Source organism: Sugiyamaella lignohabitans, chromosome A (genome assembly GCF_001640025.1).
Source record: "Sugiyamaella lignohabitans strain CBS 10342 chromosome A, complete sequence".
NCBI classification, from domain to species: domain Eukaryota; kingdom Fungi; phylum Ascomycota; class Dipodascomycetes; order Dipodascales; family Trichomonascaceae; genus Sugiyamaella; species Sugiyamaella lignohabitans.
The window spans coordinates 4,791,446-4,806,321 of NC_031672.1; the positions used below are offsets into that span (position 1 = coordinate 4,791,446).

Consider the following 14,876-nt stretch of genomic DNA (forward strand, 5'->3'; position numbering starts at 1 on the left):
TCCGAATAGCGAAGACCGGTTGATAGATACCTGAGATTCTCCCTCTGTAGGTACTGGCCCATTGAGGAGATCTCAGGGGTGCACGGCTGATTGGCAAAGCAGTCCCGCAGATATATCATCATGATATCAGGGGTGGGGGCCTGATGAATAAATGTGAATATCACACTATATATTTATATATCAATATATGCTATAGGATATATGTATATTCTATGAAACTATTTGATGAGATGCTTCTTAATAGCTTCCCTCAACAAAGTGATGGTTTTGCTAGGATCCTCGCTCTTGTAGACACTGGTACCAGCTACAACTACATTGGCACCCGCCTCAGCAGCTTGGTTGACAGTCGCTGGTCCTAGACCACCGTCAACCTCAACATTAAGATTGGGATATTTGGAACGAAGGTCCTCGACCTTAGGCATCATCTCTGCCATAAAAGACTGGCCACCAAAACCTGGTTCAACTGTCATGACAAGGACCATATCGAGCTTGTCAACAAGAGGATACACAACTTCGACTGGAGTCTTAGGACGAATGGCCATTCCCACTTTCATACCAGACTCTCTGATTTTCTTAATAACTTCCTCATGATTATTTTGCTCTAAGCAAGCTTCATAGTGAAACGTATACGAGTTACCACCGGCAGCAGCCATGTCATCAATCCATTGCAAAGGATTGGAAACCATCATATGACAGTCGAAAAATATCTTCTCCTTGGGAACTTTGTTTCTAAGCCCCTTGACAACCATAGGTCCGAATGAGATATTGGGCACAAAGTTGCCGTCCATGATATCAACATGGAGCCAGTCGGCTCCGGCATCGACAATTCGTTGTGAATCTCTACCGAGATCACCAAAATCACCTATATTCCGTTAGTCCCTAGCTCATCATAACCTGCCGGAACTATAGATAACTAAAGACCCTGCCGGCCCGCCGAAAACCTGATGTTAACTATGGATCTAGATATTCGTCTTTAAACTATCACTGCTCCTTGTATGCTGTTCTGTAATTCTACTTACCTGATAGAATTGATGGGGCGACAATTGCTTCCAGAGTCATATTGTTGAGGATGTGCTGATATTATCAGTAGAAGTTCAACTTCGACTTGTGATTCAATAACACAACAGTTTCGTGGGGGTCTAGGGTTAAATTGCAACCTCGTTAAAGAAGTCGGGGTATGTGCATGAGTATTTATAGTGTAAAAAAACGGGCTTTCCATCCGATCTAGCTTCAGCTTGAAATTATCAAATGTATTTCATAATAGTTACTTGCTTAGTTATAACTTTTTTTACGTATTTCTCGTGATAATTCATTTCCCTGTGGAAACCTAAACTATGAGTGGCAAAACCATTATAGCCCAACTCATGACCAAAATATAGGCTGTGTCATCTATCCTGCTATTCAGTGCTCCCGATGATGTGCTCTCGGCAGACTTCCAGAATGGCTTTTCTGAGTGAGAGAGCGCTGATGGTAGCGAGAGTCGCATATTAGAATAGAGCGGTGCGGGACTTTGCGAGCTCATACCCTCGTCATCTTTAAGTTGAAAGTCGGACTTGATTGCCGAGGACTCTTCGCTATTAGATAGCCTGGTTGTACTTCTATCTCGAAGGGAACTTGGCTTTTCGGTAATGGTAGAGGACATTGATGAGTTGTTCATCTTAGGCTCACCGAACGGTGTCGGTACTCTTGTTGGACTAGTTGTACTCACGACACTTGTAGACTCAATACTTTGAAGTTCACTGCCAGTCGGAAGCTCGCTGCTTGTAGTCTCGGTTCCAGTTATAGTTCCCGTTCCAGTTTCTGCTGGTGAAGTAAAGCTCTTTGTACCAATTAGTTCAGCAGAAGACAAGGTAACTGTGACTTTCTCGATAGTTGTTGTCTCAGATTGCACTTCAGTTTCTGTAACAGTTTCTTCTGTCACAGACGTCTTAACTGTCACACTAGTGCTACCTGTCTCATCATTACTTTGAATAATTGTAGTCTCGTCAACTGCAGTACTGGTAGCAGTAACGCTTGTAATCTGTGATCTAGACTGTGCAATATCGGTTGTTACTGGAGCAGGTTCCACCTTCGTACTCTCTGTGATATACTCGGTCACAATTTCGACAGGAGTGACCTTCGGCTCTAACATTGTACTACTCTTGGCAGAATCTGGGTTTCTTTCTAAGGATTTCATTACAGAACTGCCACTTGGAGTAGTATCATGATTTAGACCTGTTTCGATCGGTTGAGAGTATTTCGTCTTCATTGAATCACCTACGCTGACAGAGGGAGTTGCTCGCATAACATCTTCGCTGCTAGAGCTCTCTAATAGTGGACTATCTGTCGTTTCATCAGAATCGGGTTCAAAATCTTCACCCTCGTCATTTTCATCACCTTCCATTTCAAGATTTCCAGTGTCAGAATCGGTGATGAGATCCACCAGATCACTAGAACCCGTGTCGGACAAAGCCAGAGTAGAATCGAACATGATTTCATTTTTCTCGGTTGAGTCCCAGTTCAATTCTTGCTCGTCATCTTTCTCATCAGTCTCAAATACTTCCATTTCTTCTGGTTCTGTTGAAACTATCAAAGACTCCATATCCTCTGGTATTTTCATATCAACGGCTACTACTGCGGGGCTTTTGATGAGCTTCTTTACAGTAGTCTCCTGATTATTTGGCTCTGTAACGGCCACTATAAACTGATTGCTTTGCTCTTGGCTAGTGTTAGCGCTAATAGTTTTCTCCACTAGCTGGGTTGTAGCGTGAATCGCGGCAGAAGTGTGAGCTGGAAGTCCAAGAGGAACCTTCTCAATAGCGGTAACTGGTTGTTCAAGCTCTTCTGGATTCGACCAATAAGGGCTTGTCGTAGGTTCAGCAATAGACTCTGTGGGTTTGATTTCTTCAGCAGCCGATGTAACAGGTTCTGGATACATACTGGTTGCTGTGGTCTCTGGCAATACCTCGGTTACAGGGCTGCTAATCGCATTATTGGATTGTTCCTTCTCTGGCACTTCGACTATGGTACTGGTAGCTGATGGAGGTTCTGTGACTACCACAGTCGGTGTTGCAGTGCCAGTGACATACTGAGTAACCGTTTTGGTCTCAGGGACTGAAACTGTCACTACCGATTTCGTCGTTACTGTATGGGTAAACGTCTGTGTAAGAGTGTGAGTCACTGTTGACGGAGCTGCAATCCTGTTCCTTCCTTGATATCCTGCATAAGGAAGTCTGGAACGCCAAATATGGGGTCCTTGTGGAGGAAATGGCTTGCCCTTATTAGCCTCATTCATATATCTAGGAGGAACGGCATTTGGATAGCGGTTTCGTGTGGGCGGTTGTGGCACAACGTAGACATTCCCTACACTCGGTCTGTCTCCTCTTCTTGGCTCTGGAGCTGGTCTTCTGTTACCCATCCACGGTTGTCGAGCCATAGGTTGTCTGTTTTGAGGACGACCTTCCTGGCCAACCCGAAGAAATGAATAGGGTACCGACTTTTGAAGCCAATGATAAAATGGTACATTCTGAGCCGGTTGCGATTCTTCGTATGGGAGGGATTGGTCTTCATCTAATTCTGCAGCAGCCTCAGCATCATGTTCGTCTCCATTGTCGTCATTGCTATCTTCATAGAAATAACTTTCTGAATCTGAATCATCTGAATCTTGTATTAATTTGTCGTCATCCAACTCGTCAGCAATTAAGTGGTCATAGTCGGTATTCAAATAATCTTCTAAAATGTCTCCAATTCCTTCGTCAAAGCCATCGTCATTTGCTTTGACCAGAGTGTTCACGGCTGACACTTTCAAAAAGTTATCGTCCATTTCGTCAGTGTATTCATCGTCCCGGTCGTACGCAGGCTCCGAAACGTCTAAGAACTTTCCCTCGATCATTTCATCCCCATCATCAGTCTCATCTTCAGAAACTAACTGCAAGTCGTCGTAGCCATGGCCAGTCCAAGGATTTGAGTTTCCATCATTATCGTTGTCGTCCTCATCCTGATTGTCTACTAAAGCCTGTAGAGCGATATTATGATTGATATCAAGTGGGGCATTTAGAACACGTACTGGTACCAATTCTATGTCTGAAGAGTTATCTGACAGCTCATCATCAAGCTCAGAGTCTTCAAGATCCTCTATGTCAACAATATAGCCTGAATTACAGTATTCATGAATTGCTTCTTCCAAAACCTTAACGTTATCCTGCGCGCAAAGTCAGTTTCATGTCCTCTTTCCTGCTCTCATACCCTACTTACTTCACTCTCAGTACCCTGGAAACATTCGATGTTAATTGTTTGAAGGAGTGCGCAAGAGCACTCGATAGAATTGCTACAATCATCTTCGTTTGCAGAAGCTTCATCAATGCATTGAACGGTGGAAAGCTAGAATTAGGTTAGCAGTGTTATTTTTTTATAAGGTAAAATGCTCGCTCGCTCTCCAAACTCACTTGAAGATCGTCAGGAAGTATATCCACTACAAGTGTCCATGGCGTTAGGCAGTTCACCGTAGCTAACCCAAAAAGGGTCACGACTAGTGTTGATGCCCTGGCTAAGAATCTAGTAGGCGGGACCATTGGAGCAGCTGCTACGTTTATACTAGTGCCTAAAAACACTTTCTTGTAAGCTAACTATGAAGTGGCATGATTATTCTTAGCCAATTGATACATATTATCCACATTTTCATATTTATTATGTGATGTCTACTTTGTAGGGCACAATCAAAATGATCCCATAACCATGATACCCGCACACGGGCGAGTACTGCACTGTAAAATTAGAGTTATCCCCATAACGGTTTAGTTAGTTCCACCATTCCAAGAAAATAGTGTATATCAGGCTTGCTGTTAGAGGGTAAAACAACCTACCTAAAGAGGATCCTAGATTCCCAACTACTGTCTGCAAAATTTGTTGACCTTATAAGCAACGGTATAAACAAGCATGCACGATAACTAGTGGTGACCCGCTTAGCCTGATATCACAATGAATTACTAAATAGGCATAAAACAGCTGTCTAGTGAGCTCTCCCTATTTTGATCCTAACACGGCCAAAATAGTTGGAATCCGAGTTGTAATATTAGGAGTCAGGCAGAAGCCATTATTAACCATTGAGAATTTTCCTTTTTCTAGAATTAAAAGCAACCTCCGGTAAAGTTGTCACCACACAAAATTATTTGTTCCATATATAGAGTTCTATGCTTCTGCGGGCCTGAAAATAACAATTATACTTTGGATTAAGGTTTTTGCGTCTGCCTTGCTTAATTAACTTGTAACGGGATGATATCATCGGGTTACTTTGTGTTGTCAACCGCCCGGCAAAGCCAAAAAAAAAAAAAAACCAAGAGCAAAACCGGCCAATAACTAGTTAGTTATCTTGTAATCATAGTAGCTTCGTAATGCCCATTTAGTTCGAATGGTTTTGAATCGACGGCCGATTTAGCTTATGACAGGTTACTTCTCGTCGTATTCTGCCATTCTGTATCATAGATCGGCAACTTGCAGAAACTGAATCTGCCAATGCATGCATGCTGCAACCCTTAATTAAATCACAAAGGAAATGCTCTCCTCACATGCACATCCTTAGACATACAGATAGCGGTCGACTATTTAACAATAGAAACTCCATTTAAAACCATTTCGCTTATTCTTTTCACGGCAGACTTCATTTTTGGTTATATCTTAACATTTTGTTTTTTAGTCTTTCTCAACGAGAATATCTGTTATTTCTATTTTTGCATTTCTTTCTTGGCTGCCGCCTTTCGATCTACACTGTACAACTGCTTTCTCGGGAATCGTGCTGAACAAGGTGTCTCTCGACTTGTAAAAGCATAAGAAGTCTCGACAACTTTTCTGCACTTCTTTTTCTTGTATTGATTTTTCCCCTTTCATTAACTTCATGTGGTGTTATTAAGAGAAGAGCCATGGCTGATTTACAGGTCCCTTCTGGTAAGTATGAATCTCCTCTTTGTGGAACTGCTGGTTCTCGGCAAGGACCTTCTCATGGCTGACTCTCAGTACCTAAGATAAGTGTGAAGCTAACAACTCAGTAAACTCGACCGATATTCAGTCAGCGACTTCCTCGGCTAGTTTGGTTTCGTCGAGACTTACACCGATTTCTACAGGCCCCAGTACTCCTCTTACTACTATCAGCAGTACTAGCACCCATAAGGACTCTTCAATTGGTACAACTGCTACTTCTTCTAGAACCCAGAAGTCCGATTCAGCCGGTAGTTCGTCCGATAAGACGTCAAGCTTATCAACAAGCCAATCTGAAACGTCGGCCTCAACAAGTAATTTATCTGCATCTTCATCTGACTCTCCAACATCATTTATAGTAAGTTCTAACTCTAGTCCGGCGTTGACGACGGCGTTGGTGGCTAATTCTACCTCCCTCTCATCTGATCACTTGGTTGGATCAACTTCTGACACAACACAGACCTCATTTACATCTTCTACTCCTGCTTCTTCGGCGTCGTCTACATCGGACCAAGAGTCAACATCGGACTCTGCGGCCTTGTCTACTAGCCATGAAGAGTCTTCTTCCTCATCTCAAGCCTCTCCTTCATCTATACCAACTACATTGCATTCTTCGTCATTTTTGTCAATATCTATAGACTCCTCTGTCACATCTTCGTCAGACAGCCATTCGTCGTCACTATTATCACCATCCCCCTCACCGACAAAATCGCCCTCTCCAACTACTGAGGCAGTATCTACAGTTCAGACTGACTCTACTGGTAGATCTATCATCAAGGTCACTGAAACTGTATTTGTAACGACTTCTCATGATCCAAAGGGTGTGGCGGTCTACACTTCCACTCACACACAATGGATCGCTGGTAATGGTCTCGTATTCACTACCGACCCTGGTCCCATAATAACAGGTACTGCAGATAATGCTCCTAGCAGCTTGAGTCATGGGTCTAAAGTAGCAGTAGCTGTTTCTGTTCCTATTGGAACTGTGGCCTTGGTTGGCGTATTAGCAGCTGTCTTCTTAGTGAGACGTCGTAGACCCAAATATAAGTCCAGTACTTATCACTACGATGGAGAAGGAGCGGGCAGCGATAGCACACCCGACGACAACTCAAAGCAAGATTCTAGAAAGACTATGGTCGAAAATGATAATGACAATGAATCCCTGTTAGACTATTGTTATCCTGCACCTGATAAGGTAGTTGTAGAGCCGATTGAAAATCAAGGCGTAACACATAGCCGAACTCCGAGTTTTGCACAAGGTGCTGGCCGGCGAGGTAGCGTAGCCACCAGTCACTATTCTTCGTCCACTTCTCCAATAACCGGAATGAATCGAAGCCCGTCACAAGGCTTTCATTAGTTAGACTAGTTTTCCTATTCTATCCTCATATTCCCACATATATCAAAGCATTCCTTTAATAATTCATTCTTTAGTAAATGATACCAAATGTTGATGTTGCAGGCAAATAATTGGGCAGCAAAAAAAGGCAGCAGGAAGGCGGAGGCACCACAAAAACCTAATCTTGATCCAGGGGAATGAAGACTGAGCTTATCTGACATAAGAATGCCACAATGAAACATAAAGGTGCTTTTTTTCAATACAAGGAGAAGCAAAAAAGGATTGCACTCCGATACTGGGAATCGAACCCAGAACTGCTCGGTGAAAGCGAACCGTGCTAGCCGTTACACTATATCGGATTGAGTAAGTACGATTTTAACATCAATTTTCGCATACAATCAGTTGATTCTGAACGAAGCTTCGTGAGCTCCTCTCTTCAAAACCTAGTTTCTGTCGGGCACTGTAAGGGCGCATTACATCTGCCATCTGGTAATATGGGGTATGACCATCTCCGTGGTGTCAAATCTCCGCTTTGACTGCACTTTTGAGCAGCAAACCCAAGGCGAGCGAAGCAGGAGTCCTTCGAAACATTTGGTCAATTTGTAACAATACCAACGAGCGCTGAGAGTAATGCTCAAATCGAAAAAAAAGTCCCTTTCAAAGATCATTTCATCAGCAGAAAGCTCGAAGACAGAAGAACTAATCATAAAAAAAATCAAGGGCCGAGCAGGGAATTGAACCCTGGACCACTCGCAGATGTGTTGTTCTTCAATGAAGATCACTACCCAAAGCGAGTATCATACTACTAGACCACACGGCCAAATTCTTGACGTGAATATTTTCTGGATCTAACTTTATCCGAGTCTCCCCTCAGCCCAGTAGTGCTTCTTCTAAAATTTTGAGCGCTGGATTTATGAAATAAACCCGGAAGGAAAGTGTTTCGGTATTCTGCTCTAATATATAGCCAATATCGTGGATTTGCCTGGAAATTTGTGATCCCAGACACCTCAATATGCACTGCCGGAATCGAATTTCGAGGTATCACTCTCAAGATAGCCAAAGTAAACAGCCTGTAATCTGGTAAAAATGCGAGCAGTCTTCCTGGTAATGTGTAAATGATGGGATTTGAAATTGTTTGAATTGTATTAATTATGTATAGTATAGGACTATAAACAATATTTATTCATTTATTCATGCATCCGATGTCGCCTCAATATAAGACGTCAAGATCTGAATATAAATGTGCCATCTATTCCATTGACATAGCTTGTGCCTTGGATTTAATTTAATTCATAGTTTGTTATTGTTGGTACTAGACAAGGAAGCGAATAAGCTCAATCAATTGATTTATAGAGAAGGAGGTATCTATGAGGATTATAAGGTTCGTTCAATTAGAGGACTTGCTGAAATATGGTTAATCCTGTTTTGGGACCATTGTGGACAATGCCAGGTGGATCATTTGAGCATTAAACGGAAGCTTTAGCCGTCATTGCCGAAGATACTCGGAAGTTTATTAGTATTTACTCCACTTTAATTGATCTTGAGAAATATGAGCTAGTATATAATCTGAAATAAGCCAACTAAAATATCAAGAAATTCCCTACAACAAGGATTACAGTGAAACTTAACCTCAGATTATCCTAATATCGATTCTGGAAATGTACAAAATTCAACATACAGACAAACCGAGACCTAACCCAATGGGCATATGTGCGATACGAACAAGCCTGTCTCCTTGGAATCGCAGGCAAATTCTTCGCCAAGAAACCATTCAAGAACATTTAACAAACAACTAGTAAAGGCACAGAGACTCGTTCAATAATAATCTAGGATGTCGGAATCTGGTAAGGATAGCATTGTCAAGGGAATTCAAGAGGGAACGGCCCCCGAGTCTACAGATAGCAATATTAGATATGCTGCCTACGCTGCAAGATTTAGAACCATTCTATCTGCTACCCATAGATATGTAGCGTATACTTCAGATATTGGTGAATCATTCAGACCAGTCGCACATCCTCGTCTTGTGACTACAGCATACGGTATTAGTTGGGCGTATCTAATTGGAGACGTCGCTTATGAAGGCTGGAAGGCCAGACTGCGCCAACAAGGACTTTATAGACCCGGTTTGCAACCTTGGCAGCCAGTACCTGAATTTACTGCTGAAGAACAGGAATTGATCAAGGAGGATGCTCCGGACTGGAGACTTGTTGCTGTGAAACGAGCCGTTTTCCAATCAATCGCCAGTATGGCCCTACCAGCATTCACAATTCATTCCACGGTGCGTTATTCAGGCAAGGCATTGAAGAACATCAAGAATGTCAAGCTCAGGACATATGGACCCGTCGGACTGGGTCTTGCTGTGGTTCCTGCACTTCCCTATTTATTTGACGAACCTGTCGAGCATGCTGTTGATTATATATTTGAACAAGGAGAGAAGGCTTTCCAACACAAATAGATAGAAATAAATGGTATCATTAAGAATAGTACTGAGGTAGGCTCCGATATTGTTGCTTTATTACTCCCATAAACGAAATACCTCTCCCTCTCAAGAATTGGTTTTAAAAAAACCGAGCCAGTGTAAAGTTGTATCAATTTTGAGCTAACAAGCGCCAACTCGAAACATTACCGAGATCAGAAGAAATTCATGAAGACTAAGATAGATAAGAAAATAAAATAAAATAATATGAATCAGGAGATTGAAGCAAAATTCAAACGCAATTAGAATAAGTCAACTAAATAAATAGTAACAAGAACAAAAAACAGAACACAAAACAGAAAATAAAAATAAAAAAGTTTAAGAAAATCAGATGATGAGGTAGTTCGTAAAGTTCGTTAGCGTAAGTTACGCAATAATGCATATGAAATATTAACAGCAGATCCCAAGAGAATAAACTTTTGTTGTCGTTTAGAGAATAACGTCGAGGATTCGTTTACAAGGATAACGACAAGAATTCCTAAAAACATACCTATCAGGGTACCGACTAAATCATCGAGATAGTCACCTCCCATCAGGGCTGCGATATCAGGCGGTCCATCTGCAACGCCAGTTTCTATCCACTGCTCTTCCAATCTGGTCATTTCTTCTTCGTTACGTCGGTCACCCTGCACACCTGTAGTATCTACAACCCCATCACTATTAGGCTGTGCCTCACCACTTGTAGCTCCTGGTGCTGGTGATGTACCATACAACCTGCCAAATTGTTGCCTAAGCTGGACAATATCTTCATCAGTAAATCCTGTGTCACGAAGCCTGTCGAAGCCACGCAGTTCTGGCAAAGTACTTCGAGTGGGAATTCGTTTGTCGTATTCTCCTTCTTTGGCAAGTTCAGCAGGTGTTAAAATATCACCGATAGCACAATGAACGTAGATTCGTTTAGATTTAGGACCCTTTACCACCTTTGGTGCAGGTTTTGACGAGCTACCTGTCGTTGATATACTGGCACTATCAGGTGCCAATTCTACACCAGCAACTTCGACTGCTACATTCGTGAGATCATTCAATATCTTTCCTCCATAGATAAGCCGTAGTCTCCTATTTAGCGTAGTTCCTCCAGCCTTTTGACGAATCATACGTCGAAGTTGAGAAACAGTCACTTCTAAAATATTATCGATTTCCAAAGGGATGTCTTGAAACGATCCATCCGACATCTTTATTATGATAGTTACACCCAATGGATTCACTTTTTCCGTTGGTTTGGATGATGCCGATCCTGTCGTAGCGGTTGAGTCTTCCGACCCCTCAGTTACACTATTTGCTGTATCATTCCTAGTGCCATTGTGATTTTCAGATAAGCTGCTTGAAGCTCCCCGAGATACTTTATTTGTTGTACTATCTCTAACTTTTGTCTTGCCTTTGTCAAGCTTCAAGCTCGAACGATGTTTAGGAGGCAAATTGGTCTGGCTTTCGACTGGAGTCCGTCCGGTTTCCTCTTTTTTGTGTTGTACTCCAGATTCAGATCCGGAACTGCCAAAATCCTCTTCATTCAAGTCTATTGCACGAGCATTTCCTCCACCCATATTTGAACTATGATAAGATGGTCTCGTTCATATGTTTGGGATCTTGGCCTTTCATCACATGTTCATTAGACATCAGCTAAGTCACGTGCACATATGCTTGGTTATATTACCCGGTTGTAAATGCAGGGCAAACGCGATTTCACCAAATTTTTTTTTTGGGAGACTGTTCCCTACCTATATCAAAAAAGTATAAATATTTGGTCTGCAGTCCTTCAAAGTTTCTCTTCTTTTTTTTTCTCTTTGTGCGGCACCCTTGGCAATTCCGTGTTGCTTGTCTTTTATTGTTATCCTACTGAAGGAACAAGCGTCATGCCAATTTGGGTAGAGCAAGAAGGTGAAGGACTGGGGTGAATAGCCCTGGTTTATTAGCTGGATGGACCGTCTTAATGCCCAATTGTCATTTTGAGCTTTCGAGCTTCTAACACGATGATGAGGGCTGGTGGGTTCATACAGATCAAAATGAATGAGATATCTTTTTTTTTGTAGGAGAAACAGTTAATCGTATAGTTTTAGAAAGGATAGGAAATAGAGCATACTGCTAAATATAAGGTTTTTCTTGATAGAAGTTTAGGACCAGGGTAGCTTAGCTCGGTTTCCACTGAAAATATAAATTCAAAGTTGCATGTTCGCGAACTGATAGCCGCATACATGATAAACATGAATATAAACACAAAACGCGTGAGCTTGCAACTATTTATCTGGCAGTGCCTGATATTATAGAATTCGAATTGAAACCCATGGCAGAAACACCTCTCTCGGGAAGAAGAAGATACAGGGCATCACTGGCATCAACACCGGCCAGCGTATTTGCTACTCCACAAAGAAGACTCCGACGTGAGGCCACAACTCCACATACTATTCGAGCTCTAGCGGCACAAGCAACTCCTGGTAGGAGAATATCTCGATTGATTAAAGTCAAAACTAGAACCCCTCGTGATGATTTGAGAGCTTTGAGTCGAGCTCTAGTGAGAGAAAATAGCAATGAACGAGCTGAAAGTGCACCCCAAGTTGTAAGACGACCAAAAGTGTCTAGTCACTTGACACAACCGCCGATATCTCGCCAAATCCAAAGTCCTCCGAAAGTCACTACTACCAAGATATTTCATTTTCCAGAACCTACAGAGGTAATAAAAAATGGAAACTTCTCTACCAAGCTGGTGCCGTCTGATTTGGTAGATAATCGTGCAAAACAGACGCCTGCCAGAAACAGCCAGCCCACGAATGACGTTTTTAATAGTGATACTAAAGTACCGAATGACTCACCTTATCGTCGGGTTGATCCTGTTTTAAGACGGTTGAGTCAAGCACCTGAAGTACAAGCAAAGCCTGATGCAAGAATATCACCCCCCAAGTTTACCAGCACTCCTCGAGACATTGAAATTGAGAGGCGGATAGCGGCAGACAGGTTGAGCATCGACCGACGGTTCAGCACTGCTTTTGATGTGGCTGATACGACAATTGCTTCACGAAGAGACACCTTTGGCTTCCCGATTTCAGATGTCAGCATAGGTAATATTACCCATCAATCCAGTTTTCACATAGATGTGACTGAAGATGATCCCTCCACAAGAGCTTACGATATATCTGGAGAAGACGCTACTCTCAGTTTCAGGGATAGAACGGGATATGGAAACATTACTGGGATCTCGGAGTACGACAATGATAATGAAAGCGATAATAATAATGACAATGATAACGAAAATGACATTGCTAACCAAAGCGACAATGATAATTATGAAAATACCAATGATGATACAACAATAAATGTTAATGAAACTAATGAAATTAATGATGATTATGATGAATACGAGGCGTATGGAAATGACTACGATGATAATAATGACAGCGTCAACCAACTCGAAACCAACAGTGAAGACGACGTGAGGGACGGGGGAAGTGAAGAGAGTGAACCTGATCCAAATGGTCCGATTATAGGAGAAGAAGACACAACAATTGGATATGATGATATTGGCGTAGTGGATGATATTACCCTGCCAATACGTGCTCCAAGACCAATAGCTGCGTCGTCTTCCAAACGCGATACACGAGCTGTTTCAAAAGAAAGACCGAAAGTCGAGACAGCAATTCCTCGAAAAGTTATCAAAGATATATTAAAAACGGTGACATCCTCTCGACTGACACCAGAAGCTTTTGAACAAGTACTTGAGGCATCGAATGCTTTTTTTGAGCAGGCCACAACTGATTTATCTGCTTACGCACAGCATGCAAAACGTAAGAACATAGACGCTTCTGATGTGATCCAGCTGATACACCGCCAAAGACAGCTCAATGATACATTTCCATTCTCACTGGCACACAAGTACCTGCCTGCTGAGTTATTAAATGATATAGAAAAGAGAATGTAGTTTAAAGTACTTAAACGAAACAAGGTTTTTATTCTATAGGGCCATATACATTTTGAATATAATACTAACAACTTTTAACATCTCATTACTGTTTTAGCTTTTTAAGTTCTAAGCGATAGTTCGGAAGAAATCCATAACTCCGGTGAAAACAACCAACAGAATACCACCACCAGGGCCCAATCTCAAGACCTTGGGCAAGAAACCTTTGTAGAGAGCACCAAACCCTTCTTCACGGAAGACAGTGACAACACTTGGCAAGGTCCAGTTATACTTGGGAATAACACCTGGGACACGGGTGGTGTTCTGAATTCTACTCTTGACAACATCGAAAGGAGTGTTCAGCATGGTACCAACAGTACCTCCAATAGAACCAGAAATCAAGTCATTAGTGATCTTACCAGACTTAGTCTCAGCCTTGGGTAGCATCTCACGAACTTTGAAAATAACACCAAAATAACCAGCATTCCACGAAATGTGACGGAACAAAGTGGCTTCCAAACCATTATACAAAGCCAATGGACCTTCCTTCTTAACAATGTGACTAACTACATCTCCCATACCCTTGTACTTGGACGATTTGTCTTGCAATCTAATTTTAACCAATTCAAATGGGACAACAACGAACGACTCGGTGGCACCAGCAGTAGCACCAGTAAGAATAGAAAGAGGTTGGGTCATGGTGGGAATTCCAAACAAGTTCTTGTAGAATTTTCCCCATTCATCATTGGCAGCGAATTTAGTAGCTCTCTTAGGAGCCTCCATGAGAATAGGAGCAGAAATACCACGGTACAATCGGCCGACACCTTCATTCTTAATGATCTTCTTGAAACAATCTAACATGCTAGTGTATGCCTCCTCTCCGGTAGTTCCAACTTGGAGTTGCATTCTGGTCTTGACGACATCCAATGGGTACATTACCAGGATCTATTAGGTTAGAATCAATCTGATACCTGCTAGAGAGCTTGCGGTGGGCATCACTCAGCTTGCTCCTTAGATTACAGTATACGAAGGCTCACAAGCACAGTAATGAGTAGACGATCAGACACCAGCTACGGAGCCACTAGGGGAGCCATCATAAAATCAATAAATCACATCCGCTGCCCAATTGTATTCAAACAGAAGAGTGTTCCTAACAAAATCAAAATTGAAGATGACCTGCTTGTAGTAGACCAGGCTCACATGTCTCAGCTGATGTTCGCTACTTACCT

General features: G+C 42.2%; 5 protein-coding genes and 2 non-coding genes across 7 annotated transcripts; 2 read left to right on the forward strand and 5 right to left on the reverse strand.

Annotated features, from left to right (window-relative positions):
- Positions 1 to 218: 218 nt before the first annotated feature.
- On the reverse strand, positions 219 to 788 carry RPE1 (ribulose-phosphate 3-epimerase RPE1; the record flags this gene model as incomplete). The annotated part of the gene is made up of 1 exon (XM_018878428.1): positions 219 to 788. One exon carries the CDS (start codon positions 786 to 788, stop codon positions 219 to 221), a length of 570 nt encoding a protein of 189 aa, XP_018735733.1.
- Positions 789 to 7,572: 6,784 nt separating this feature from the next.
- Positions 7,573 to 7,644, reverse strand: AWJ20_1539 (the record flags this gene model as incomplete). The annotated part of the gene is made up of 1 exon: positions 7,573 to 7,644. It is a non-coding gene; the product is annotated as a tRNA-Glu (tRNA).
- A 360-nt stretch (positions 7,645 to 8,004) lies between these two features.
- Positions 8,005 to 8,105, reverse strand: AWJ20_1540 (the record flags this gene model as incomplete). The annotated part of the gene is made up of 1 exon: positions 8,005 to 8,105. It is a non-coding gene; the product is annotated as a tRNA-Pro (tRNA).
- A 1,011-nt stretch (positions 8,106 to 9,116) lies between these two features.
- AWJ20_1541 (uncharacterized protein) lies at positions 9,117 to 9,740 on the forward strand (the record flags this gene model as incomplete). Its single annotated transcript, XM_018878430.1, has 1 exon — positions 9,117 to 9,740. One exon carries the CDS (start codon positions 9,117 to 9,119, stop codon positions 9,738 to 9,740), a length of 624 nt encoding a protein of 207 aa, XP_018735734.1.
- A 377-nt stretch (positions 9,741 to 10,117) lies between these two features.
- AWJ20_1542 (Dsc3p) lies at positions 10,118 to 11,302 on the reverse strand (the record flags this gene model as incomplete). The annotated part of the gene is made up of 1 exon (XM_018878431.1): positions 10,118 to 11,302. One exon carries the CDS (start codon positions 11,300 to 11,302, stop codon positions 10,118 to 10,120), a length of 1,185 nt encoding a protein of 394 aa, XP_018735735.1.
- A 737-nt stretch (positions 11,303 to 12,039) lies between these two features.
- AWJ20_1543 (uncharacterized protein) lies at positions 12,040 to 13,668 on the forward strand (the record flags this gene model as incomplete). Its single annotated transcript, XM_018878432.1, has 1 exon — positions 12,040 to 13,668. The coding sequence occupies one exon, from the start codon at positions 12,040 to 12,042 to the stop codon at positions 13,666 to 13,668; it is 1,629 nt and encodes a 542-aa protein (XP_018735736.1).
- A 108-nt stretch (positions 13,669 to 13,776) lies between these two features.
- Positions 13,777 to 14,583, reverse strand: ODC1 (Odc1p; the record flags this gene model as incomplete). The annotated part of the gene is made up of 1 exon (XM_018878433.1): positions 13,777 to 14,583. The coding sequence occupies one exon, from the start codon at positions 14,581 to 14,583 to the stop codon at positions 13,777 to 13,779; it is 807 nt and encodes a 268-aa protein (XP_018735737.1).
- Positions 14,584 to 14,876: the final 293 nt, after the last annotated feature.